Source organism: Diabrotica virgifera, chromosome 6 (assembly GCF_917563875.1).
Source record: "Diabrotica virgifera virgifera chromosome 6, PGI_DIABVI_V3a".
NCBI classification, from domain to species: domain Eukaryota; kingdom Metazoa; phylum Arthropoda; class Insecta; order Coleoptera; family Chrysomelidae; genus Diabrotica; species Diabrotica virgifera.
In genome coordinates, this window is record NC_065448.1 from 12,406,922 (window position 1) to 12,433,330 (window position 26,409).

Here is a 26,409-nt window from a genome sequence, read left to right on the forward strand (position 1 = left end):
GGAATTACCCTAAGGATCCAATTCTAAACGCTGCAGATCATTCATTCAGCATACAGATGCCTCTTAAGCATGTTTTCAACATTTTTAATGATTATCCATTGATTACGTGTGGTCGTCAAACAATAAGACTAGTTCGAGCTCGAAATGATAACGATTGCATAGTTATTACAGAAAAACAAAACGCTGACAAAACTACAACTGTTACAACCGCTAAGATTAACATTACCAATATTGAGCTTAGAGTGAAGCACATATTCCCCAATGATGATATTAAATTGGAACTCATGAAATCTATTCAACAAGATCAACCTATAGTTATTCCGTTTAGAAAGTGGGAATTACATGAATTACCTGCTATTACGAGAGGTGCCAGACGTGAAGTTTGGGCTGTTAAAACTAGCACATCAGTTGAAAGACCTCGTTATGTCATTGTTTTCTTTCAAACCAACAAACGCGACAAGATTACAGCTGATCCTACTTTATTTGACAATGTCAACATCCAAAGTATTAGATTATCGTTAAATGGAGAATACTGGCCAAACGAGAGAATGCAATTGGATTTTAGCAAAACCGATTACAATGAAGCCTATTTTAACTATACCGAATTTTATCCTAGCTACATACATTCCCAACAAAAACGACCTCTACTCGATTTCTCAGCTTTTAAGAATCGTGCATTGTTCGTTATCGATTGTTCGAAACAAGAAGAAAGCATGAAAGCATCCACCGTTGACGTAAAACTCGATATTGAAGCGAATAACGGTTTTCCCGACAATACCAAGGCCTATTGTATTATTATTCACGACTGTGTAATGGAGTACTTCCCTCTCACCGAAATTGTAAAAAGTCTAAATTAGATGCATGAGGTGTCAGTAGTACACGAGCAATCATCATGAGAATAGCATTCGTAGATATTCAGGGATTCGTTGTGGATGGGTGGTTTGTTCCTAAAGAACTTTCCATTGAAATAGGTTATAAACGAAGTCATTACATCTTTTTGCCTCCGAAACCATTCAATGCGCTAAGTAATGTGGATAAGAAGACCGCATCATACGTGGAGAAGAATCTGCTAGGCATCCGGTACTCTGATGGAGAAGTTGAACTATCTGAAATAAATAAGATACTGCAAACCGAGTTGTTATATACAGCTGACTGTATCTACGTTCGAGGGAAACAAAAAGCAGAATATTTGGATAAGAAACGTCACGTTTTTGGAATTTTTCCTCATATTATTGATGTTTGCAAGTTCGATGGTACGCCTCGTGCTGCTGGAAATCTTGGTTTTACTGCAAACCCCCCATGTCATGCCGCTGGATTATTTTCATGTGCAGAAACAAATGTGAATCGCCTGCGTGACTGGTTTGTCAATAAAATAATGCCAATGTAATTTTTCTGTGTACAAAATAAATATTTTTTAAAGTTATGGGTTTTTTATTTAAACGCCTTATTTATTGATCAAGTCTTATATTACATGATGATTCAACCATGACAATAAGGCCTACGCGACATTTCACGAGCCCACGTGACGTTTTGACGTGACGTTTTTACGTGCTTTGACGTGACGTTTTACGTGACGTGCTTTGACGTGACGTTTTCACGTGCTTTGACGTGACGTTTTACGTGACGTGCTTTGACGTGACGTTTTCACGTGACATTTCACAAGCCTACGTGACGTTTTGATGTGACGTTTTTACGTGACGCGTTGACGTGCTGTGTTCCTTTTTAGTTCTTTTAATAAAAAAATTGCATTATGTTGTTGTTTTATTTAAATTCCAAAATTACCAGCCGCGCGCTTCGTATCTACGAGATCCGCGAAAAACTTAAGGTACCGACCGCGCATCTGCTTCGCGTTCCGCGAAAAATTAAGGTACCGATCGCACATCTGGTATCGCGCACCGCTGCGCCGCTGTGTTCCTTTTAAGTTCTTTTAATAAAAAAATTGCATTATGTTGTTGTTTTATTTAAATTCCAAAATTACCGCGCGCTTCGTATCTACGAGATCCGCGAAAAAGGTACCGACCGCGCATCTGCTTCGCGTTCCGCGAAAACTTAAGGTACCGATCGCACATCTGGTATCGCGCACCGATCGATCAGCGCTAGAACGCCGTCACATCGGAACGCGCCCCATCGGACGTCGTCACATCGGAAAGCGCCCTTTTGACACTATGCCGCCATGTTTTTTGTATTCGTTATCTCCCGCCCATTCCAACGAGCCGTCGTACGTTTAAATCGGACCAATAGCAGCAGAGATACCATGTTTCTCTCTCTAACACACATACTTTCCTATATCAGCTGTGACATCACATACCTCTCTCTCTAACACACAGAATTCCCTATATCTGTAGTGACACCCGTTTAGATCATCTACTTAGGTATAATAGAGAAATATACGAGCAATATAGCGAACCAACTCTAGCACAACACACTAAACTACACAGATTACGGTGGGCAGGGCACGTGGTCCGCATGCATGAGAATAGAATCCCCAGAAAATTGCTGAATGCAAGAATGCAGGGAAGAAGACCGGTTGGAAGACCTAAAAAGAGATGGGAAGACGAAGTCGATGAGGATGCCAGGAACTTCCTGGGAACGCGTTCATGGAAAAGAACAGCGGTAAATCGAAATGATTGGAGAAGCTTATTGAAGGAGGCCAAGGCTCGATTTGGGCTGTAGTGCCATTGGATGGATGGATATATCAGTGCAAAAAAAGTGCGAAAAGAATATATTAGTGTTTTTAGTAAATATAATTTATTATAATTTTTTTGTCTTTGGATTTGTCTTCCTCGGGAATAAGATAAGTATTAAAAACATGTTTATATTTATTATACTTCAATTCGTCTGTTTGTTACCGTGAATTGTCATTATGTCCGAGAAACTATAGAAACAGAGAGCTCGTAGCGTTATTGGTAGAGCATTCGGCTACAGATCGAGAGGCCTTGGGTTCAAATCCGGACCATTCCTATTTTTTTTGGAAAGTGGTAAGCATTAAAATTATATTATTTAAACAAAATAAAAATAAACTGTTTGAAGTATATTTATTTCGTTGATATCATATAATAGAAGTATAACTTCTTACGTGCGTACAAAGTACACACACATTCTTTTTTTTTAATATGGACCAATTTCCATATACTAACGTATTTCTAAAATTGGGCCCTGTACCGCCATTCTTTACTATATTACGAATATGTGTGCCAAATAACTCAACAAAATATTCAAAATTAAAGCTGCAATCTTGGAACGCGTTTTCCATCTTGATTACGCGCTGATGTAGCCTCTTAATATTGCCATTATGATTCTCTTTGGCTGTAATTCTTATCAGGGTCGGTTTTCAAAGTATCATTAATTTATTAGTTTTTTCCTCTTTTAGTTTATGTGTGCCATGTGTCCCCCTACTGGTGGTGGGAATGTGATAACCCCTAGATTTTCTAGACACTTCGTCCATCTTTGTATCGATGAGTTTCAGGATTCTGTTCTAATCAACATTTTCAGCAAGATAATGCTTTGGCATTTGGATACCAGGTAAAATTGAAGAATAGAATTATAATAATGTCTATGAAAGTAAACCAGCTGGAAAAATTCTTGAGGATGTATTACGCTTTATCTACTAATATTATTGAAATAAAATAAAAGTTGTTTGATACTCCACTACATTAGTAGCCCAGTCGGGATACCATTTGACCTTGCATTAGGAGCTGCTCCAAATTTTATTTTTCTAATAATTAGGGGGGTCAATAGTAGTATAAATTTAAAATCTCGACTGAATTTGACCATTGCGTTAGCCGCCACCTTGATTTTAAACGAGCACCGTTTTTGCTCAATATCTCCGCCATTCAACTTTTTGACAAAAAATATATTAACTAAATTTGTTGAAAATACGATTTTCTATAATTTCGATTATAATAATTTTTTTCGTGCGGTCCATATTTTCCGAGTTATGGGGAAAAACAATGACAGTTAAAGCATATTTATTGATTTATTGAATTATCTCGTTTATTATTACTTTTACAACAAAATTTTAACCTATACAAAAATGAAGATAATTAAATTTTGTACAATTTTGATTTCTTTCATTTTTTTGATAAAATCAATATTTAAGGTAGTACCTACGTATGCGGTAAAGGCGCGAGCGTAAGACCCGATTGATTTTAAATCGATTGTTTTTGTTCAATATCTTCCCCATTTTCAACTTTTCGACAAAAAGTGTAAGGACTGAAATTGTTGCAATTACGATTTACTACAATTTTTCGAGAGAACCAGTGGCGGGTCTAAGAGGGGGGGATGGGAAAATTCCCCCAACTGGGTCCAAAATTAAAAAAAAATTGTTGAAATATTAAAATATGTTAGCTGACATGAAACTTAATTATCGACAGAAAAATTCAACCAATAAAACCCGCTAGTTAATAAAATTAAGTGAACATAATGCATATAAGTTATTATTTATGTCTTTTATGTACCTACTTAGTTTGGTTGGTGTTTTATTGGAAGTTTCAAAAAGTGTATAAAATATAATTCTCTTTTTATTTTTGTTTATGTACAATTATGTCGTAAAGTTAATAATAAATGAAACAATTCAATAATTATGCTTCCCCTCCGCTTCCACTATTTTCCTCCTTAACTCGAAGAATATTGATCGCATAAAAAAATTGTGGAAAAAAAATTGTAGGAAATTGCGTTTCCAACAATTTTAGTTCCTACCGTTTTTGTCGAAAAGTTGGAAATGGCGGATATATTAAGCAACAACCGTTCTCCTTTAAAATCAATATGGCGGCTAATGAAACTGCGGAATTCAGTCGAGATTTTAAATTTACACTACTATTGATCTCCCCTAAAGAATAGAATTATAAAATTTGGGGCAGCTCGGAAAAGAGATTCAATTCAGTAATTAGGCTCCCCCCACCGCTTTTTACTATTTTCCCACTTAACTCGGAAAATATCAACCGCATGAAAAAAAAATGTTAAAAAGAAATTGTAGGAAATCCTATTTGGAACAATTTAAGTTGAAAATGGCGTAGATATTAAACAAAAACAATTGCTACAAAATCAATCAGGTCTTACGCTCGCGCCACTATCGCATACATACTACCTTAAATATTAACTTTAGCAAGAAAATGAAAGAAACTAAAATTGTGTACAATTCATTTCTCTCTATTTTTGTATAGACACATTTTTGTCGTAAAACTAACAATAAACGAGATAATTCAATAATCATGCACTATTTATATATAACTGTCACTATTTTCCGCTATAACTCGGAAAATATCGATGGCACGAAAAAATTGTAAAAATAGAAGTGATAGAAAATTATATTTTCAACAATTTTGGTTGGTATCCTTTTTGTCGACAAGTTGAAAATGGCGGATATACTGAGCAAAAACGGTTCTCGTTTAAAATCAAGATGGCGGCTAACGCAATGGCGGAATTCAGTCGAGATTTTAAATTTACACTACTATTGACCCCCCTAAAGATTAAAAAATAAAAATTTGGGGCAGCTCCTAATGCAAGGTTAGGCCTCTTATTCGTCTAACCCGATTGGACTATAGTGCAGTGAACACTGTACAGTGTACAAATGGACTGATCTAGGGGCTCTGCAGACTCAGACCTCAGACTCCGGAAAACCTGATGCAGGTCTCACAGAGGAAGTCTAAAGCATGGTATACTCAAATTCAACGCCATTCAATCCAGAAACCGTAATAATAATAATAATCAAACGAAGGCTGGGATATCTACTTTACATCGCACAATCTGCGCATAAACCACCTGTCTTAGCAAGAAAAAAATGCGCACTCTGCATTAGCGGCATCTCAATGAGATCACTCTAACTATTGGTTGACATCAGAAAAGATTTTAGACTCTTACCACTGTTTCCCTTTATAGTTCTGCTTAATAATTTTTTGGCAATATAAACATATTTATTAGTATGTCCTAAACACTGAGAATGGATTTATTAAAAAATATTCTATTCGCTATGAGCTTCGCTGGTATCGCCAACTACCTAGCGGATTATTAGTATCAGTTTCGCCGGAAATTTAAAGAGAAAGTGTTGCCTATCCTCTGTGAGTTTCGCTGGTATGGCTGATATCGCCACCTAGCGGATGACTACTACTGTTTCGGCCGGAAATTTAAAGAGGAAAGGAAAAAAGAAAATAATTGTTTCAAACTTATCATTTAATTCTTATCGTGTAATATTTACAACGTAAAGGATTAATTGGATTGTAATCGATAATTAATATCAGTAAGAACATAATTTCTTATTCATTACAATTATTTTTAAGATTTTGCTTATCGTTTTGAAGTTTATGTTGACAGCTAACATTAGAAAACATTTATTCTGCAAGAAAGTATAATAATTTAATATGATTATAGTATGATATTTACTTAAAAATTAAATTATGCACTTATTGTCCTTAAACAAATAATTAAGAGCGTAAACGTAAAATGTCGATCCAACGCTTTTTAAATGTATTAATTTTTTTTCGAATCCTAAGAAAACTAATAATTTATTGTTGAAAAATTTAAACGCAGAATGAAAGACTACATTATTATCGATGGTCAAAAGTCCCTGAAAACTTCGGTTTATTTTAATCAGTTATAGGGGTAAATATTTTTTTATGGCATAGACTTGGGTGTCAATTATGCAGTCACAACTTTTTTGTTTTCTATTCATACATAAAGAAGGCGATGAGGTCCTTAGAGTTCCATAGCAAACTCTTCCACAGCTCTCTACTCAGTTCAAAAGCTGCAGATGGCCGCTATGGACTATCCAAGTTGCTCACCACATGTTTCCATTATACATCTTCTTCTTCTTCTTCTTTTTCCATATGTACATCATAATATATCAAATTATCAGGATTAATAAATTTAGAGCTTAATTTTAGTTTCACAGATAAATTTCATTAAACAGTCATAGTTTGCTGTTCAGAGGCAATAGATAGGATATATTGAAAGGTGGAAAAACATTACATTTTATTAAATCTTCGATTAAATTATAGCTATGTGGAATGTATTTTGTGCACTCAAAGAAAGTGTGATTATAGGGGTAAATAAAAGAAGGGAAAATTTAGTGTGATTTTTAATTTCAAATATCCCATTTAAATGTTGTTCTGAAGCTATTTTCTTGTGGCATTTCTTATAATAAATTACTTTTATATAATATCCAATAATGACATATTAGCGACAGTTGTCAATCTACCAAATAGACATTAAACGCAACGGAAAATTTGGTATTGTCAAAAGGTTTAAACTATGCTGTTACTCATCCATCTATTCCAAAATTAGACATAATTAGCTCCGTTGAAAAAATATCCCAGTGTTATACCAAAACTCATGAAAAAGAACAATATTGGGTACTATGTAAACTTGAATTGGATAAATCTAATAAAATTGAACAGAACATCAGCAAAGAGGAAATGAAAGCTTTAAAAACTTTAAAAAATGATGACTCCATAACCCATAACAATTCTACCAGCGGATAAAGAGGAAATGCAACTGTAATAATGGATAAAATACAATATGAGGACAAAATTACAGATCTAATTACAAATGGACCGTATACAAAATTAACGAAGGATCCAACGAAGACACTGGAAAACAAAATCTATAAAACTTTATTCAAATTTAAAAATGATCTAACGTACTATCAAAGAAAATTAATGACACCTCGTTACAGTAAGACACCACATTTTTATAGAGTACCGAAAATTCATAAAGCGAACATTCCACTTAGACCCGTTTGTAGTACCATCAATTCTCCTTGTAGTGAACTATCCAAATTTTTATTAAATATTATAAAACCATTTACAAATAATAATGAAACATTTATAAAAAATACACAACATTTTTTAAACAAATTATCAAATATTGAATTTAATCCAAATAATATTTTAGTAGGTTTTGACATAAACAGTTTATTTACAAATATGCCATTAGATAAAACTTTAAACATAATCAAAACGAAATTAGAAAATGATAATACATTAACAACTATTGACATTATTTACTAATAATACCTATTTTCAAATAAATAATGAATTCTATAAACAAAATTTTGGTCTAGCAATGGGCTCTTCTTTATCTTCATTATTGGCTAATATAATTATGGAGGATTTCGAAACTAATATCATTTCTAAACAAAATTTAAAACCCGCAGTATGGTGGAGATATGTAGATGATGTGTTTTCAATATGGCCTCATAGATCAGAATTGTTGGATACATTCCTAAATATTATAAACGATCAAGAAGAGACAATAAAATTTACAATGTAAAAGGAATATAATAACACTCTACGTTTCCTCGATGTTTTAATATCAAAGAAGGATACTAGATATGAGACTCAAGTGTATGAAAAACCAACACACACCAACAGATATCTCAATTACAAATCAAATCACAACATCAACGTTAAGAAGGGAATCATTAAATCCTTATATGATAGAGCCAAAATTACTTGTTCTAACGAAAATTCATTGTTAGAAGAAAAAAAATGTTAACATCTGTTTTATTAAAAAATGATTATCCATTATCGTTTATAAATAAGGAATTGTCAAGACTGGATCAAATAGAACAGAACAACGCAGAACGGGATCCTATAACATCCACAAGAAATAATACGAGGAAAATATCAATACCATATATAAAAGGACTATCCGAGAAACAAAACAATAGGAAATAAATTCAACATTTCAACAACATTCAAAACAACAAACACATTGAGATCTATTCTATCTAAAATTAAACCTAACTGTGAACAAGAAAGAACAAAGAATTGTATTTATAAAATACCTTGTGAATGCGAACAATTTTATTTAGGTGAAACATCAAGACCATTAAACGTTAGAATAAGTGAACATCAGTCTTATATTAAAAATGAGAATTTGATAGATCTCAAATATGTCAACTGCATGGGATAATGAACATAGAGTTCAGTGGAGAGATTCAAGTATAGTCCTGAAAGAATCAGATAGTAAAAAGAGAAAAATCAAAGAAGCGGCTCTAATTATGCTAAATGAAACCAATTGTGTCGCAAATTCCTCGGTAAAATGCAGTAAGATGAGGTTACCGATACTGAAAGAGGAAGTCAATAGAAAGAAAATACCACGATTAGTAAGCAAGTAACATATCGAGTTAGTACAAATTTTATATTTTAATATTACTTATTGTATTTCTATGTATTATTAATATTATTTACAATTTAAACATATTAAAGTCAGAATTTGGTATTAGTTTTTTGAAAGTAAATTAAATGTAAGACCAAATACTTACGATGTCGGGATAGTATCATGAGGTTTTTCCTGGTTTTCTGTCGTGATTCACTATGGAATCTCTAACGCGAGAATTTTACTGTTATAGTTGCATTTGGTTGTCTTTTTAAAGACAGATCACATGCTATGATTTTTTTGTGACGGATATTCTTGAGTTGGGATTGATTTCATGTAATCGAATGAACTATCTTTTAGTAAAGTCGTCCCAGGAACGCAACTCATAAATATTGGCGATATCATTTTAAAGTCTTCTACTTTAAAATGTATAATATACGTCTGAATTGCCAATATAAATGAGTCAGAGTAAATAAATTGTTAGAAGAATTTTTTTACTTAGCAAAAAATGTTTGTTTATTTTAGTAGTATTTTGTATTTTGACAACGAAACCCGATTTGGGCTTCGAAACGTTAATAAAATCATTTTTTTTGGTAAAATTGTGGCTTATTTCCCATTAAAAGTAATTTATCTCATTTAAAAGAAACTTTTTGTTTATTTTAAGGAACTTTCGGCCCTCGCAAATAATGTAACTTTATGCTTAACGACAGGAAATCTGTAGAATACACAGTTACTATTGTAACCAGTAATTTGGCACTCTTTAATACAACAACTTTCGTGAGCCATTTAATAAAAATTATATGCAATTCTTAATTCAACCGAACGTCAAATTTCCAACAAAAGTTCACTGACTTTTGGTACACTACTGTACAACAAAAGGTCACAACTGGCGCTCGCGAACTTTTAATTATTCCCTCTACCTACGAGCTCATAGCGGATAAATAGACTTTTTATCTAACTAAGAAGCTCATTATCCATAATAATTTTACACATTTGTATTGAGTAAATGCAATATATTGTCGTATATAGACACATGAACAAATGCTTTGTATTCTTTTCAGAAATTTTCCACGATAACGTTACATGCAGACTTGTTATTTTGTTCTTGTTACTCATGAGATGTTCTTTGTACTTTATAAGGTTATTCAGACATTTTCTGCATCACGAAAGGATCAACAAATAAAACGAAACTAATATACTGTAACATATAACACACGTTAAGATACACACGCAATAAGACAAAGAATGATATACATCACCGAGGCATCAGTAGAGTTTCTTGACGTTTTCACCATAGTTGCATCGACTTTAGATTTTAAGGGGATTAAGCTGTTCCGAAAATAGAGTTTGCAAATAATATCTATGTATGTGTCGTCTATAGTAGTTGATCTATACTATACTCGAAGACAGCCATGTCACACTGAAGATCACTTTAGCATTTAAATAGCAATTAGGCCGTGAAATCTAATCTTAAAAATAAAACTACTATAAATCTTAACGCAAAAAGTAGGTAGCATTACTTTCTCTCCTATGCAGCCTCACGTCTTAAAACACAAACCACTCCGCTTACAGTAGCAAATCAAATCATGGAAAAATACCACATTGACCTGTCGGAAGCCGCCCCCTTCCCAGCGCAAGCTACACTGGCCCGTTGTCCACCAAACACAGAATTGCGTCTTGAAAACCATAACGACCCGAAGCACTTATCGTCAGACATTGTCCTAAGGAAAGCCGCCCTAGAGACGATACACACCAAGGAGCCAGCGCATGAGTGGCTCCACATCTACTTCGATGGCTCCTCGATGCCGGACTCGGGAAGAACAGGAGCAGGATATGTCTCAACGTCCTCCAAAAGCTCCATAGCTGTGGGTGCCCCTCTCACCAACTACGACGGCGAAATTGCTGCTATACACGAAGCTGCTAAAAATCTTGAGAATTTCCAACACCCCCAAAAAGTTGCCTTCTTTATCGACTGCCAAGCCGCAATCCTCGCCCTGTCGACAAATCAATATACCGACTGTGCCAAAACAATATCTTGTCGCGTCCAGCTATCGAACCTACTGTAAAAAGTGTGGCCGATTCTGAAGAATAAGCTGGAAAAGATAGATGGCCAAAGAAAGCTTTAAATTACATACCATAACAAAGAAGAAGAAGGAAAAGGCCTTCAGTTGTCTGGGATGAAAACGTACAGCACATCATGAGAGATAGAGCTATGAAAGAAGACGAATGGATGGACAGAAAAAGATGGCGGTCGAAATGCGAGATGCGGCAGAGGCTGTAGGAACCTCGCTTATAAATAGATAGATAAATTCGAGTAATTTGAACAAGAATAAAAAACCGCTAAACGCCGTAAAAATGAGTGGCGCATACAATATTCCAGCTACAAAAGATCTGATATGAATATTACGTGGCGCGAAAGTGTATTTTTATTTTGATGCAAAACAAAATTCTAGTTGTACTTTAAAATATTTTTCCATAATGTTTGCTAAATTTGAAGTAAACGCGCCACAAAAGAGTTTCAAAATTCAAACTGTATCAAAGTTACTCTTTTGTGGCGCGTTTTACTTCAAATTTAGCAAATATTATGGAAAAATCTTTTAAAATAAAACTACAATTTTGTTTTGCATCAAAATAAAAATACATTTTCGCGCCACGTAATGTTCATATCAGATCTTTCTTGGCTGGAATATTGTATGCGCCACTCATTTTTACGGCGTTTAGCGGTTTTTTATTCTTGTATCAGGAGTTTTTCTCCTGTATAAGTTATTTATAATTTAAATGTATGAAGTTAAGTGCAATGTTTCTCGATTAAACGTTAAGCTTTATAAATAGTCGCCTTTGTCACATTATCTCCCAAATGATCTAGTGTCCATCGAATGTACACTAGATTTTTTTTCTATTCGAAATAGATTAAAAAAAAATATTGGGATAGTCGGTAAATGAACTCGCATTGCCCGTTGCCAGATCAAATTTAGGGTCGTAACCACTACAACTACATAAACCATTTAGGGAATAATCGTTAATTGGATTATACTTTTGTAGCTTAGTAACTTCTAAACGGCTTAACCGATTTTGATCACTAAACATGAGTTTGAAACTTACTGACAAGTAGTTTCTGATGAATCTAAGGTCAAGTATGATAACTGAAGCTATTACAGGAATTATTGAGCTTGAAAAACCGTTTTTCCCATAAGAAATAGATTTGATCATATTTATGAAGCCTATAACTTAAAAATTCGAATTTTTCCGGATATGAGGTATACACCGTTAGACTCACCTTGAGTCCTTCTACAAACGCTCAGTTATTGGCGCAATTCGTAGGTTGACATTTTGAGTAATTGTCAAAAAACCAAAATTTTCAAAGTTTAGTTTTTCAGTTTTTTGGCTATACCGAGCCGTGTGTATGTCTGATCTTGGCGGCTTGGAAATCATTTGAAAGCTTAACTCAATACTATTGATTTGGTGTATTTTTGGTTCTCCTGTCTCTTCTTGAACCGAAGATGTATACCCCCAAAAAATATGCCGTTTTGTACCTACTAAGTCCTATAGCTAGCTTATGGGTGGTCAAAAGTCGCAAACTACATCGGTTCTGAATCGGCCCTGACCACCTCTTCAGGCACAGAAAAAAAATCAGATCGGTTTAACTTTTCCACATACATACATATCGACAAACATTTTCCCTTTTTTAAATAAAAATTGAGTCATATTTCTGAGCTCGGTAACTTTTGAATGGTATAACCGATTTTCAAAATTAGACATGCGTTAGAAATGTAATGATCAGTACTATCAGAAGCCGCAAAGTTTTCGACGTTTTTGGGAGTTTTGGGCAGTGCTGGATTTAGGATACTTGGGCCCTAGGCCAAATTATCCCGAGCGGCCCCCGATAACTTCACGATAGCATAACATAAATGAAGAGAAATACCACTAATGTTCTATTATCTGAATACGGTACATAAATAGGCTGAAAAGTTGTATTCACTAATTGAATATTCTTGGTTTACAAATTTGACTAAAATTCCAAAACAGCTTCAACAATAATTTCTATAATTTATAGGAAATATAATATACCTAAAGTTAGCAATCAGCAGTTATTTGTAAAAATATTAATATTGCTAAAATTATTATATTATACCTAAATAGCCCAGTAAATAAACGGGAAATACGGCGATACCCGATACCGTGGAATTTTTAGGGGCAACTCCGAATTGCATGAAAATTTGGATTTAGGTTCTACTTACCCTCAACTTCAAAGTTGAATTTGTGCCGTTGGTTGCTTTTACTTGGGTGGTGACGGTAACCCCTTCTCGGGGGTGAAAAAACATTCGTTCAAGATAAGACCTTCTTCTTCTTCAGGTGCCATCTCCGCTACCTAGGTTGGCAATAATCATGGCCATTTTAATTTTTGAGGCAGTAGCTAAGATAAGACCGGAAATGGATAAATTGACTAATTATAAGCAACGTTCATTATACAGTCGAACCCACTTATTGGAATAGCCTTCGTGCCATGCAAAATTATTTCTATATTCTAATAACCGATCATTGGTGGCTAATAAATAGTAACGTTCTGGGACCTCAAATTTTTATTCCTTTAAGCGGAATATTGCTCTAAATGATATTCTAATAAGCGGGTTCAACTGTATAGAATTTTTTATGTAAGTCGAAACTTTTCGAGTTATTTGCGATTGAAAATGTTTATTTTTTGACAAGAAACTACGTTTTCAGACGGTTTTTCGCAAATAACCCAAAAAGTAAATATTTTATTGCAAAAACAATTTTTAGCAAAAGTGTAGGTTAGAAAAAACGAAAAGAGTTGTGTAGTCGTGAAGTGTATAAATTCATCAAAATCAAATTTGTAGCTCATGCAAAAAACGTTTTTATTCGTCCAATTCAAAATCGAATATTTCATCGTGAAATAACCAAAAAATTAAGCACTTTTCGGGAAAAACCCATTTAAATTTTAAAAAGGTGTTGAAAAAAGCTTTATTTTAGCTGTTTACAAAAGTTTATAGCGTTAAGAATAAGCGAGTTACGCTCAAAATAAAGTTGGCCCCCTTTTTTTTGGTAAAAAAAAATCATGAAAATTTCCCCGTGTTTATCTGGTGTTTTTTTATAATCTACACTTTTGCTAAGAATATTTTTTTCGATAAAATATTTACTTTTTGAGTTAATTGAGAAAAATTGTCTGAAAACGTAGATTTTTTGTCGAAAAATAAACATTTTCAATCGCAAAAAATTCGAACAGCATTGATTTGCATAAAAACTCTATAGAACGAAAGTTGCTTAGAATTAGTCAATTTATTCATCTAAGGGCTTATTTTAAACACGAGTTTTTACACCCCCGAAAAGGGGTGAGTGTCACCCCCCAAGTAAAAGCAACCAACGGCACAAATTCAACTTTTGAAGTGGAGGGTAAGTAGAACCTAAATCCAAATTTTCATGCAATTTGGAGTTGCCCCTGAAAATTACACTTCAAATCGGTCATTTACTGGGCTAAAATTAGGATTGCAGTAAATTGTTAGTTAAATAACATTTGTTTCATTCGATGGGAAAAAGTACAGGTGACAAAAAAGACTAAAAAAAGCCGAGTTGAAAAGACAATATAATAAGTAAAAGAACAAGCAAAATAATATGAACTGTAGTAGTAATAGGCTACGGTACTCAAAAATAAAAATATTAAGAATACAAAAATTTAAATTAAATTAAATTAAATTAAAAAAAATTTTTTACAAAACGCTGCGGCCCCCTTTTGCTTGCAGCCCTAGGCCGCGGCCTAGTCGGCCTAGTGGTAAATCCGGCACTGGTTTTGGGGACGAGAGCGAAAAACAGACCCTAAAAAGGAAGGGTCGTAAAATCCACACCCGTGGACCAAAATTTGACATATGAATGGGTGACTCTTTTCCTGAACATTAAGATAGGAGTTGGCCCAATTTTCAATTCAGTTAGATTTAGAAAATCGAAAATTTCGTGTATATATAGTGTCGCGTGTAGGGGAATGTGGATGTGCGCCACTGGCGAGAACTGCTGTTCTCTGGTAATAATATATTTGTTTATAAAAGTTATTGTTATTTACTGTTTGTAACGTATTGTCCTGTTGTTTGTTATAATAAACTACAATATTAGTAAATTATCCCGTGATCAGTTAACCTCTTACAATTAAATAGTATTTTTTTTATGTAATTATGTTTATTTACAATCTACATCATTAAAAGAGTATTTTGTTCCATGTTTTTGGGCATGAAGAAGAGACTTCCAATAATGTCTCATCTTATTCTATTTCTGTTTATATTTTAAAATAGGTCCTGAGGCCAGGTTCTATCTAGTCTCCTTGTGGCAGGGGCCATTATAAAATAATTCCCTTACTAACTCATTGTCATGGTGAATGGTACGCTCGTTTTGTGATTCCTAGGCTCGATGGATTTCTTCTCTGATAAAAGATATATTTAAGTCTTCGTGAAGTGTTTGATTAGTTACATACCATGGTGCATCCACTATTGATCTTAGAACTTTCAACTGAAATCTTTGGATGATATTCAGTGATGTTGACTTTGCACAGCCCCAGAGGTGTAGTCCGTGGTACCAAATAGGTTTGAGTATTGCTTTGTATAGAAGAATTTTGTTTTGGATGTTGAGTTTTGATCTGCGTCCAAGGAGCCAATACATTTGCCGAAATTTCAAGTCTAGTTGTCTTCTTTTAGTCTGTATATGTTTTTTCCAAGTAAGACGTTGGTCAAGATGGAGGCCAAGGTATTTAGCGTCTGTTACTGTTGGTATTCGTACATTTTCCATTCTTACAGGTGGGCATGTGTTGTGGCGGTTTGTAAACGTTATTTGAGATGATTTTGTTTTATTTACTTTTGTTCGCCATTTTGTGTACCATTCACTGAGTATGTCCAGATGGTGTTGCAGGTCTTGTGAGGCTTGTATTTGATCTTCATTACTGCTAGTATTGCTACGTCATCAGCAAAGGAAGCGATCGTATTATTATGAGACTCTGGTACATCGGCTGTGTAGAGTGAGAAAAGCAGCGGCCGGAGAACACTACCTTGCGTAACTCCGGAGTTAATAGGACAGAGGCTGGATTGTTGGTCTTTGAATGTCACTGAGAAATATCTATTTGATAAGCAGGATTTGATTAGGAGGAAATAGTTACTAGATAGTGCTAATCTTACTTTGTAAAGTAGACCTCTGTGTCAAACTTTGTCAAACGCTTGTGAGATATCTAGGAATACAGCGTTGCAGTATTTCTTTTCTTCTAGAGTTTTTGATATTTCATTTAATATTCGATGGACTTGTTGTGTAGTAGAGTGATTTTCCCGAAAACCAAGCTGATGTTCTTGTAGTAATGTTATGAATTCATGATCTGCGTATATTCTTTGTAGCAGCAATCTTTCAAAAACTTTGCTAACGATTGGGAGTAGGCTGATGGGCCGATAAGATGTTACTTCATTTTGGAGCTTTGCCTGGCTTAAGGATCATTATAATTTCTGCAAATTTCCATATATATTTGGAAAGTATGATAAACTTAGCATGCGATTAAATATTACAATTAAACAGTATACAATTATTATTTAGACGATTTCTTCCTGAAGATCTACGCTTATGCTTCAGAGTATATACGAGTATCTGAAGCTGCAACTCATGAATTTTTATTAAAATTCCTGGCGTAGTTGACGTGATACGACGATACGTCAAAAGACGACGTTTTCCTTCGTTGCCCTTTAAAGACGAGGTCCTTTTCACCTCCTGCTCCCAACTCCCCCTTTTCCTCCTTCATTCCCGACCGTATTATGTTCAGCTCAAAGTTATTTTAAAGTCGAAGAAACTAAACACAGCTCCATCGGATCAATTTAATTTGCCGTGTGAAAAATGTTAAATAGGGGGCGCAAAACATTGGCGGTGTGTACTTGGGGGAATTTACTCATATATTTTAGTAATACTTGGTCATTAGAATTTTTATTTGTCATTTACGTCAAGCTTCTCATCCGAGTGCTTATCTTCTTTGGATTTTTGAGTTGTATTAGCTCAATGACATATTTATTTATTGTGTCATTTGCGAAACATGAAGATAAATAAAATAAGTAACATCTCATTATCGAGATATCTTACAAAGATACTAACATTATAGACCAATAAAATAAAATAAAATCAAAATGTAATTGCGTACAGGTTGGAATAAATTTTATCAAAGTTTAGGTCAAAACAAAAGATAAAATATTTTCAAGAAAGTACATATATGATTCATATGAGGGGATCATTGTTTAAATAATTAAAAATTGATAATTTTTGCACAAAATTTACTTTTTTAACTGCTGCGGTAATTCAGGTTTTTGTTGAGGTTTTTACAATTTTTTTCTGCAAAGGTGAAGAAAGAGTCTTTAATAAAAGCTTACTAAAGCTTACTAAATTAAATTTGACCCTTAATTTATTTAAATAATTGTAAATCAAAATTAAAAAAATAAATTTCCAAAAAAATATTTTTTGCATTATAAATAAGCACTATAAAACATTTAGGTCTGGATCCCGCGTATGAAAAAAAAGTTGATTAATAGCAAGCTGAAAATTTGTTAATAGCTTAAGGGTGTCTAGTCGTATAAACTTTGATATATGGGAACACTGGAACAGGGGCTCTTTTAATTGTGGAACAGGTTAAAAATTTGGAACGGTCAGACCACGAAAACGGCACATTTATTTTGTCCGACAGAATAGACTTAAACTCTCCGAACAGGGATTAAACTCTCATGCAAAAATCAGACTGCTATTTATCACCTGTCATAATTCCTGTCATTTGACATATTCTACATGTTCCACTTATTAAAACGCCCATTTGGTTATAAATAGCAGTCTGATTTTTGCATGAGGGTTTAATCTCTGTTCGGAGAGTTTAAGTCTGTTCTGTCGGACAAAATAAATGTGCCGTTTTCGTGGTCTGACCGTTCAAAATTTTTAACCTGTTCCGCAATTAAAACTTCCCCTATTCCAGTGTTCCCATATATCAAAGTTTGTCCGACTAGACACCCTTAAGCTATTAACACATTTTCAGCTTGCTATTAATCAACTTTTTTTTCATACGCGGGATCCAGAGCTAATTCTGTTTTGTAGAAAAAGTAGCGGTATGGACGGTATGGTACCAGTATAATCTGAAAAAAAAATTGGTTGATAAATATTGAGTAGTTTATGAGATATTTAATTTGTTTATAAAAAATTACCATTTTTTCAATTGCAAAAACGTGGTTGTTACCAATAGACTATATAAGTTTTTAAGGTCACATTTTTTTTGCGTTTATGTATCTTTTCCATAAATGTATTGATAAATCAAAATTTCAATTAAACACCCCTCCCAAATGACGTTTAAAAATTGGTGTAATTTGTTTAAAATTTGTTTTTGTAATCATCGGCAAGATTAAAAATTTTGAAATTATTTTTCGATATTCGTGTTCCTGGTAGTTTTTGACACACTTACCAAAGAGAAAAAATTTTTAGATCTATTATTTGCCGAGATAGCTTTTCCAAGTTTAAAAATTCATAATTTGTTTATTTATCAATATTAACATTTTAAAGTGCGTGAGTTCATCTATCAATCCTACTACTTAGCAATGTCATTTATACATAGTTAAAATTTTAGAATATTTTAAAAAATAATGATTTTCGTAGCTACCTTAAATGAAAACTTTTTACATGAAGAGTGGTGCAGTGGTACTTTGCAATATCTTCGTTAATAATGGACCAATTTCAATGTTATTTTTTAGATTACGGTAGCATATAAAAGTAATAACATCTAATGGCACTTTTACAATAACTATGCGTCAATTCGTTATAAACAATTTTTTTTTCATAATTTTTTTCTCTAGATGTGATAAATAGAAATTGACAAAAAAGATTTTTTATAAAAAAATAAAATAATAGTGAATTATCATTAAAAATTTGTTAAATACTTTTTTCTTTGTACAATATTAAAATATAAATAATGAATTTTAGATGTAATTTTACAACTTTTATACACTCACCGGCAGAGAAAACGGGCACCCCAAAAAATGGGTCATTTTTAATGTCTTGTATTTCCTAAACCTGATGTCCGATTTAAGTAATTTTTTTAATATGTTATAGCCTTATTCTTTATCAATACCGCTGTAATAATATTGTTGCTAGACAGGTACATTGTCATTGTATACAGGGTGTACGAATCAAACTGTGTTTTTTTCTCAAATTTTGGAACACCCTGTGGAATGTTGTAGCTTTTATAAAATACTAAAATTAAAACCCAACTATAGCCACAGATTTTATTAACATTCTGTTTTTTTATTCATTCGCTTATGTTGGATAATACAAAAGTTAGGCACTTTAACAACTACCCCTGTTTTTCGTCAATACAGGGTGCTTTTCAATAAGTACGACAAGCTTTAAGGGGTAATTCTGCATGGTAAAATAATGACAGTTTGCTTTGTAAACTTATGCCCGCAAATACTTCGTTTCTGAAATTGTTCTTACAAACTGACGATTTATTTATTGCTCTAAAACGGTTTGTGATATGCAAATCAAATTTGGTAGATTTTAAGAGCTAGTTATTGCGCATTTTTTGGCATACAATTGAGAATTTTATATTCAACCATTGGCGTGCATACGGGATATATCTAAAATATTTATACCCGTATGCACGCCAATGGTGAATATAAAATTCTTAATTGTATGCCAAAAAATGTGCAATAACTACCTCTTAAAATCTACCAAATTTCATTTGCATATCACAAACCGTTTTAGAGAAATAAATAAATCGTCAGTTTGTAAGAACAATTTCAACACCCCCTATCTCGGAAACAAAGCATTTGCGGGCATACGTTTATAAAGCAAACTGTCATTATTTTATCATGCAGAATTACCCCTTAAAGTTTGCCGTACTTGTTTAAAAACACCCTGTATTAACGAAAAACAGGGGTAGTTGTGCTTAACTTTAGTGCTTAACTTTTTTTATTATCCAACATAAGTGAATGAATCAAAAAACAAAATGTTAAGAAAACCTGAGGCTATAGTTTGGCTATAATTTCAGTATTTTATAAAAGCTAGAACATTCCACAGGATGTTCCAAAGTTTGAGAAAAAAACACAGTTTGATTCGTACACACTGTATACAATGACAATGTACCTGTCTAGCAACAATATTACTACAGCGATATTGATAAAGAATAAGGCTATAACATATTAAAAAAATTACTTAAATCGGACATCAGGTTTAGGAAATACAAGTGAGTGTAACAGGTAGTACACTAAAAATTTTGTGTAAATATTTGTTAATTTTTATTCTCTTATATATTACATATATTTATATACAGGTTGTTCTCCATTTTTTATATATTTTCTTTTGTATTCACATTAACTTTGCGAGATTTTGCCAATGATTTGTACAAAGAAAAAAGTTTTTACGTTTCTTTAACAAAATTTTACTATTTTGTTAAATTTTTAAAATAAAAATTTGTTTTATTACTGTCTTGTAGTTATCTTTGGTGCCAACTTTTATTTATCACAATAGGTACTACGGAATTTCAGAACGACAGGACAAATAAAAACAATAAGTTTAGTAACAATGTTGAAATTTTCTTCAGTTATTTCCTCTATTAAATTTTCGACAACATATCTCGGAGTCCTAATTTGTTTCTCTCACTTCCTACCGTGTAAAGTGAATACCCACGTTAAATTCTTTCGGCAAGTCAACGAATGTCGCCTAGTGGCTTTCCATTCAATTGGTTAGCGTACAAAGGTGCCATACACTTTGATTGCCATGAATGAAAATGACCTATAATGTCTTTTCTGTCCTTTGCTCTATTCGCTCCGTGCCTGATCATGGTGGGGATACACGAAACTATGCCAGCGCTTGTAGCGGCGAAATATGACAAGTTTGGCGAATAATGATTGAATAATAATTTTTTTCAATAACTATTTCGCTTACCTTATTATTGCCGTTTTGATTTTTATTATTTATATTTTCATACTGACTTTCTTTCCTTCCCGGATCTGGTGGTATATTCCTATCGTCATCTATTTCCATTTTGTGTTACACACACAAAATTAATAGTTCAGTAGACTCAGCTAATGTTAAAATCTGGTACTAATAATTCACACTGCCTAATTGGTTTCGATGTACACTTAATTAATGTTATAACCCTTACCCTTGGGTTAATATACCCTTGTTTAATGTCTCCTTCTAGCGAATTTACTCGCAGAACTTTTGCCCACTGATCATGTACAATAATAATAATATCTCACACCTAGTTCAATTGTGCCACAACTGCAAAAAATTTGAATTTTGGGTTAAGGCTGTAAAATATTGCCTATATAATGGCCCATCTAATGCAATACAGCCTGAACTAAAATATTGTTTTGGATAAGTATAAAGTAAGTTACTTCGGTATTTCACTGTAGGGTTTTTGGAGGTTTTGAAAATGCAATACGGCCATAACTGGGAGATGTGGCGATAATATACACTGCCACAATACAACCGATGTAATTCAATACGTTCAATACGGCCACAACTGCAAAAATCAAGAGAGATGTGGCGATAATATACACTGCCACAATACAACCGGTATAATTCAATACGGCCACAACTGAAAAATCAATTGATTTTTTCATTATATTGCCGCCGTATCTCCTACGTATTGTTTTATAAATGACTTTCTTCACAATGCAATAACGCCATAACTATCAAAACAATAATAACGTTTTATTTTTAATAAATTGTAATAAGATCCAGCCAATAAGTGTATAATTTACTACCTAAATTGTAATTTTGAAGCCAGTCATTCTCAAAATAAATTATTTACAGGGCCAAACGCGTTTACTACAGAACGTTTTGCTCATTTCTCGAGAATATTGTGTTTTGCACTTGTGGCACTATTGAACTAGGTGTGCGATATGGTCCTTTACATAGGCATTTTTCAGTGCGTCACAAATGATAGAAAAAAAAGGTAAGTCCGTGATAATACACATTTATAACATTTATTTTAACATTTTAGTTAAATCTGACAGTTGTCACATTTTATTTGCAATTTGACATAAAAACAAATCAATTGTGTTTATTGCATTTATAAAATTGTATTTTCTTTGATTTGAATAGTATTTTAAATTGTATAGATTATATTCGTAGATATATTATATAATTCGTAAATAAATTTTTTTTTGATTATAGCGCCATCTATCGACAACTAGAATAAATGGTATAAATGTCTGTAATCACGGACGTGCCTTTTTTTCTGTCATATACAATTTAATGCATTAGAAAGATATCGAGAAACTGTGACGCACTGAAAGATGCCTATGAGAAAAAGATTATAGTCGGTTCGTTAAACTCGGACACAACTGGCTAGTGATTTTAGTAGGTATTTTCTTTGTTCTTGGCCAATTTTTCCAAAATTGGCAAAATTACTAACTATTTAGTAATTATTAACTATTTCGTAATTATTTTTTTGCTAATTTTACCAAATTGACAAAATTACTTACTAGAATCACTAGCCAGTTGTGTCTATAGTTTAGCGAATTGACTATATCTGTATATTTAATAAATACGTTGCTCCTAATCCGTTTCTAACTTGTATAAAAGAATAATCCCACTACAAAATAATTAAAACCGCCATTAAGAACGGGAAGCCGAAATATACTTCAATTTCCGATTTTCTGAGAACTTTCCAGGCTTGTAAAATTACAGCTCGGTCTGAGCTGAGCTTATTTTGTGCTCTTTAGCCATTTTTAGTCGTTTATTTTGTAAAGAATCTCGAGATCAAAGGCTTTCGGCTTATTTCGGAGCCAGTATAATTTTATATTTAAAGTGGACATCAAATTTTATCCGTAATATGAAAGTGAACATTTTTTTAGAGATAAAATAAAAATCTTTTAAAAATATGCTCACCGGGATTTATGTTAAGACCTGTTGTACGCGGTAAACAATACTAATTTAAAAAAAGACTAAGTTTTCAATCTAATAGCACATAAAATAATACCAAAAATATTACTCTACATCCCACCAGACTCAAAACAATGGGAACCTTCTCTGGTTACATCTCCGAGGCGCTTCTAAAATTTGCAAGCCATAACGGATGCTGAGACTAAAGAAAATGAGGGAATTTTACAATTTATAATTCACTTCCCATCTGCTCAGCGCGGTAAACTTCCAACGAGAATGGTTCCCTTCGTACTCCAATCAGAGGAAACATGTAAATCAAAAATGAATAACCATTTTCAATTTCGTTGCAACACGAAACTACAGCCGCATTATATTCCGGTTCAATCAGAGACCGCAGCAAGCAACTCTACCGGTTTCGAAACTTATTAGTCTCTCATCAGGAGGCACATATGCTGCTCTCTTTGACCCAACCAGGACAAACCCCGGCGTGCAGTTACGGATTGCAACGAACGAAATGGCATAGATGTCCTAGCGACAACTGCTAGCAAAAGCTTTCAATGTAATAGCACATAAAATAATACCAAAAATATTACTCTACATCCCACCGGATTGAAAATGGTTATTCATTTGATTTACATGTTTACTCTGATTGGAGTACGAAGGGAACCATTCTCGTTGGAACTTTACCGCGCTGAGCAGATGGGACGTGGATTATAAATTGTAAAATTCCCTCATCTTCTTTAGTCTCAGCATCCTTATGGCTTGCAAATTTTAGAAGCCTCGGAAGTGTAACCAGAGAAGGTTCCCATTGTTTTCAATCTGGTGGGATGTAGAGTAATATTTTTGGTATTATTTTATGAGCTATTAGATTGAAAACTTAGTCTTTTGCTAGCAGTTGCCGCTAGGACATCTCTGCCATTTCGTTCGTTGCAAGCCGTAATTACAGAGAGAGCAGCATATGTGCCTCCTGATGAGAGACTAATAAGTTTCGAAACCGGTAGAGGTGCTTGCTGCACTCTCGGATTGAACTGGAATATAATGCGGCTGTAGTTTCGTATTGCAACGAAATTGAAAATGGTTATTCATTTGAAATACTAATTGAAATGAAAAATATTGTCGTAATGTAAATTTTTAATATCTAATCTCAATGTTGATATATTCATCCCAGGAAATGAAGCATTTAAAAATCCAAAAATTTCTGGGCGCTACTCGGCGCTGCTTGAAAAAAGTATCTTCTGCTACAATTTTTTTTTACATCCATTTCATTGCGATCTATTTTACAAAAAACAATAAACAATACATGTGAGTGTTAAGAGAATGAGAAAACTAATTCCATTTGAAATAAGAAAGTTCATAAGATTTTCAGAAAAACAGAAGATCTGGCAACAACGGAAATAAAACCCATAAAAATCGTACAAGCCATTTCCGAGATAATTGATGCATTCCATATATAAGACTCGCTCTGTATAGTCATTCATATTTTTTTAGGGGATTCTCCAAAGACTTCGATCCATGTATAGAACAAATAGTGAATGCGACTTTGGAGATTTTCAAGCAGGCTCGACTGAACCTGCTTCCAACACCCGCAAAATCACACTATCTTTTCAATTTAAGAGATTTCTCCAGAGTAATACAGGTGGAGTATGATTTTTTTATTATTTTTTTTGTGCGATAGGTGATATTTTATTTATGAAAACATATTGGCGATGGCAGATGTTTTTTGTAAGAATTAGTTTTAGAGCATATCACTGCGTCAAATAAGAAAGAAACACAACTTTTTCTGATAAAAATCAGTTTAAATGTTCAATAGTTCCAATAGACTCATGAGTAAAATCGTAAAGTGTAGTAGGGAGTACGGACTCTCTCTCAATATTAAAAAGACAAAGTTTATGAAAATTAGTAAAACCAACTATAATACTAACGAAATCTTGATAGTAGAGGGCCAGCAGATCTAAAGAGTAAAAAAGTACACTTACCTAGGAACACTTATAACAGAAAATAATGACTGCACTGCAGAAATCAAAGTCAGAATCGAAAAAGCACGTTATTATTTCATGAAAATGGAAAAGGTCCTATGTAGCAAAGATTTAACATTAGCTCTAAAAGACACCTAACAGAAAGTTACGTATACAGTGTACTATACTATGTAGTGGAATCATGGACATTAAATCTAGAGAAAATTAGACGACTTAACGCCTTTGAAATGTGGATCTATAGAAGAATTATGAGGGTTTCCTGGGTAGATAGAGTTACGGACAATGAAGTACTGAAAAAAAAATAGGTAAAGAGAAGAAAGTTGAACTTACAATTAAAGAAGGAAAGCTACATTATCTCGGACATGTGATGCGGGGCGAGAAGTATGGCATCCTGCGACTCATAATGCAAGGAAAGATAAATGGCAGAAGAAGCATCAGAAGAGGACGAATTTCATGGCTGAAGAACCTGAGAGAAGGTTTGGATGCAGCTCAAAACAACTATTTAGAGCTACTGCCTCAAAAATTAAAATAGCTATGATGATTGCCAACCTCCGTAGCCGAGATGGCACCTGCGAAAAAGAAGTTCCAATAGTTGTGGTTCCTGCTAGTTCAGCAGGAATAATCCAAGTATCTAGCCAGAGTATATACCTACCCTTCTGGCCAAAAATATCCGGACATATGCATTTTGCATGTTTGTTTAAATTCTGTAGGTGTTAACTGGTTCAAATGGCGAGGAAGTAAACATTAGTAATAGCAATCGTTTATTTAAATCACTAAATAATAATAATAATAATAATAATAAGCAGGGAGTACCCAGATATTCAAGTATCGGAGCAAAGAGTATCAGATCAATACCGGGTAATCATAAGAAATAATCTTATCCCAGAGACTAGACGCGATGCCATCAAAAGCGAAGTCGAACGGGAGATTAATAACCAAGAGCTAGTTTTAGATCAAATCCCTAATGAAATCCTTGAGGAGCAGATTCCTGAGATTCCCATACCAGAAACTCAACCTGACAATACACAGCAGGAAAACAACGAGTGGCGCCATAGTCTAGAAAACGAAATGGCTCGTGCCTTACAAGAGTTTAATGGAACAAATCCACTTAGCAGACCACCGCTACCACGAATAAACTCTTGTAAGAAACTAGGTGCGCTGTTACAAATTGTGAACACTGAAGTCCTACCCAATTATGTCGTAGAAGCCCACACATTGGAATATCTGCATATGCTAATCTATTGTGCAGCAACAGCAATTGCCAATGTAATGGGCGTTAAAATCAGAACACGACGGGGTACTAATAACGGAAGGACTGGTAACAGAATTGCACCATGGGAAAAAAGACTTCTCGGAAAAATTGAATTACTGCGTAGGGATATTGGTCAAGTCACAGAATATATAAGAGGTGTAACAAGTAGAAAAGTCATTAAGAGAGCTGAAGAAATAA

At 33.7% G+C, this 26,409-nt stretch overlaps 1 protein-coding gene across 1 annotated transcript in view; it reads left to right on the forward strand.

Annotated features, from left to right (window-relative positions):
• LOC114332199 (dynein axonemal heavy chain 7) overlaps positions 1-26,409 on the forward strand; it is a 251,128-nt gene that overhangs the window by 92,458 nt on the left and 132,261 nt on the right. Inside the window, exons 33-34 of the mRNA XM_028281947.2 lie at positions 3,371-3,522; positions 24,472-24,619. Of these exons, the coding sequence (XP_028137748.2) occupies positions 3,371-3,522; positions 24,472-24,619 (300 nt within the window). The remainder of the gene's footprint in view (positions 1-3,370; positions 3,523-24,471; positions 24,620-26,409) is intronic.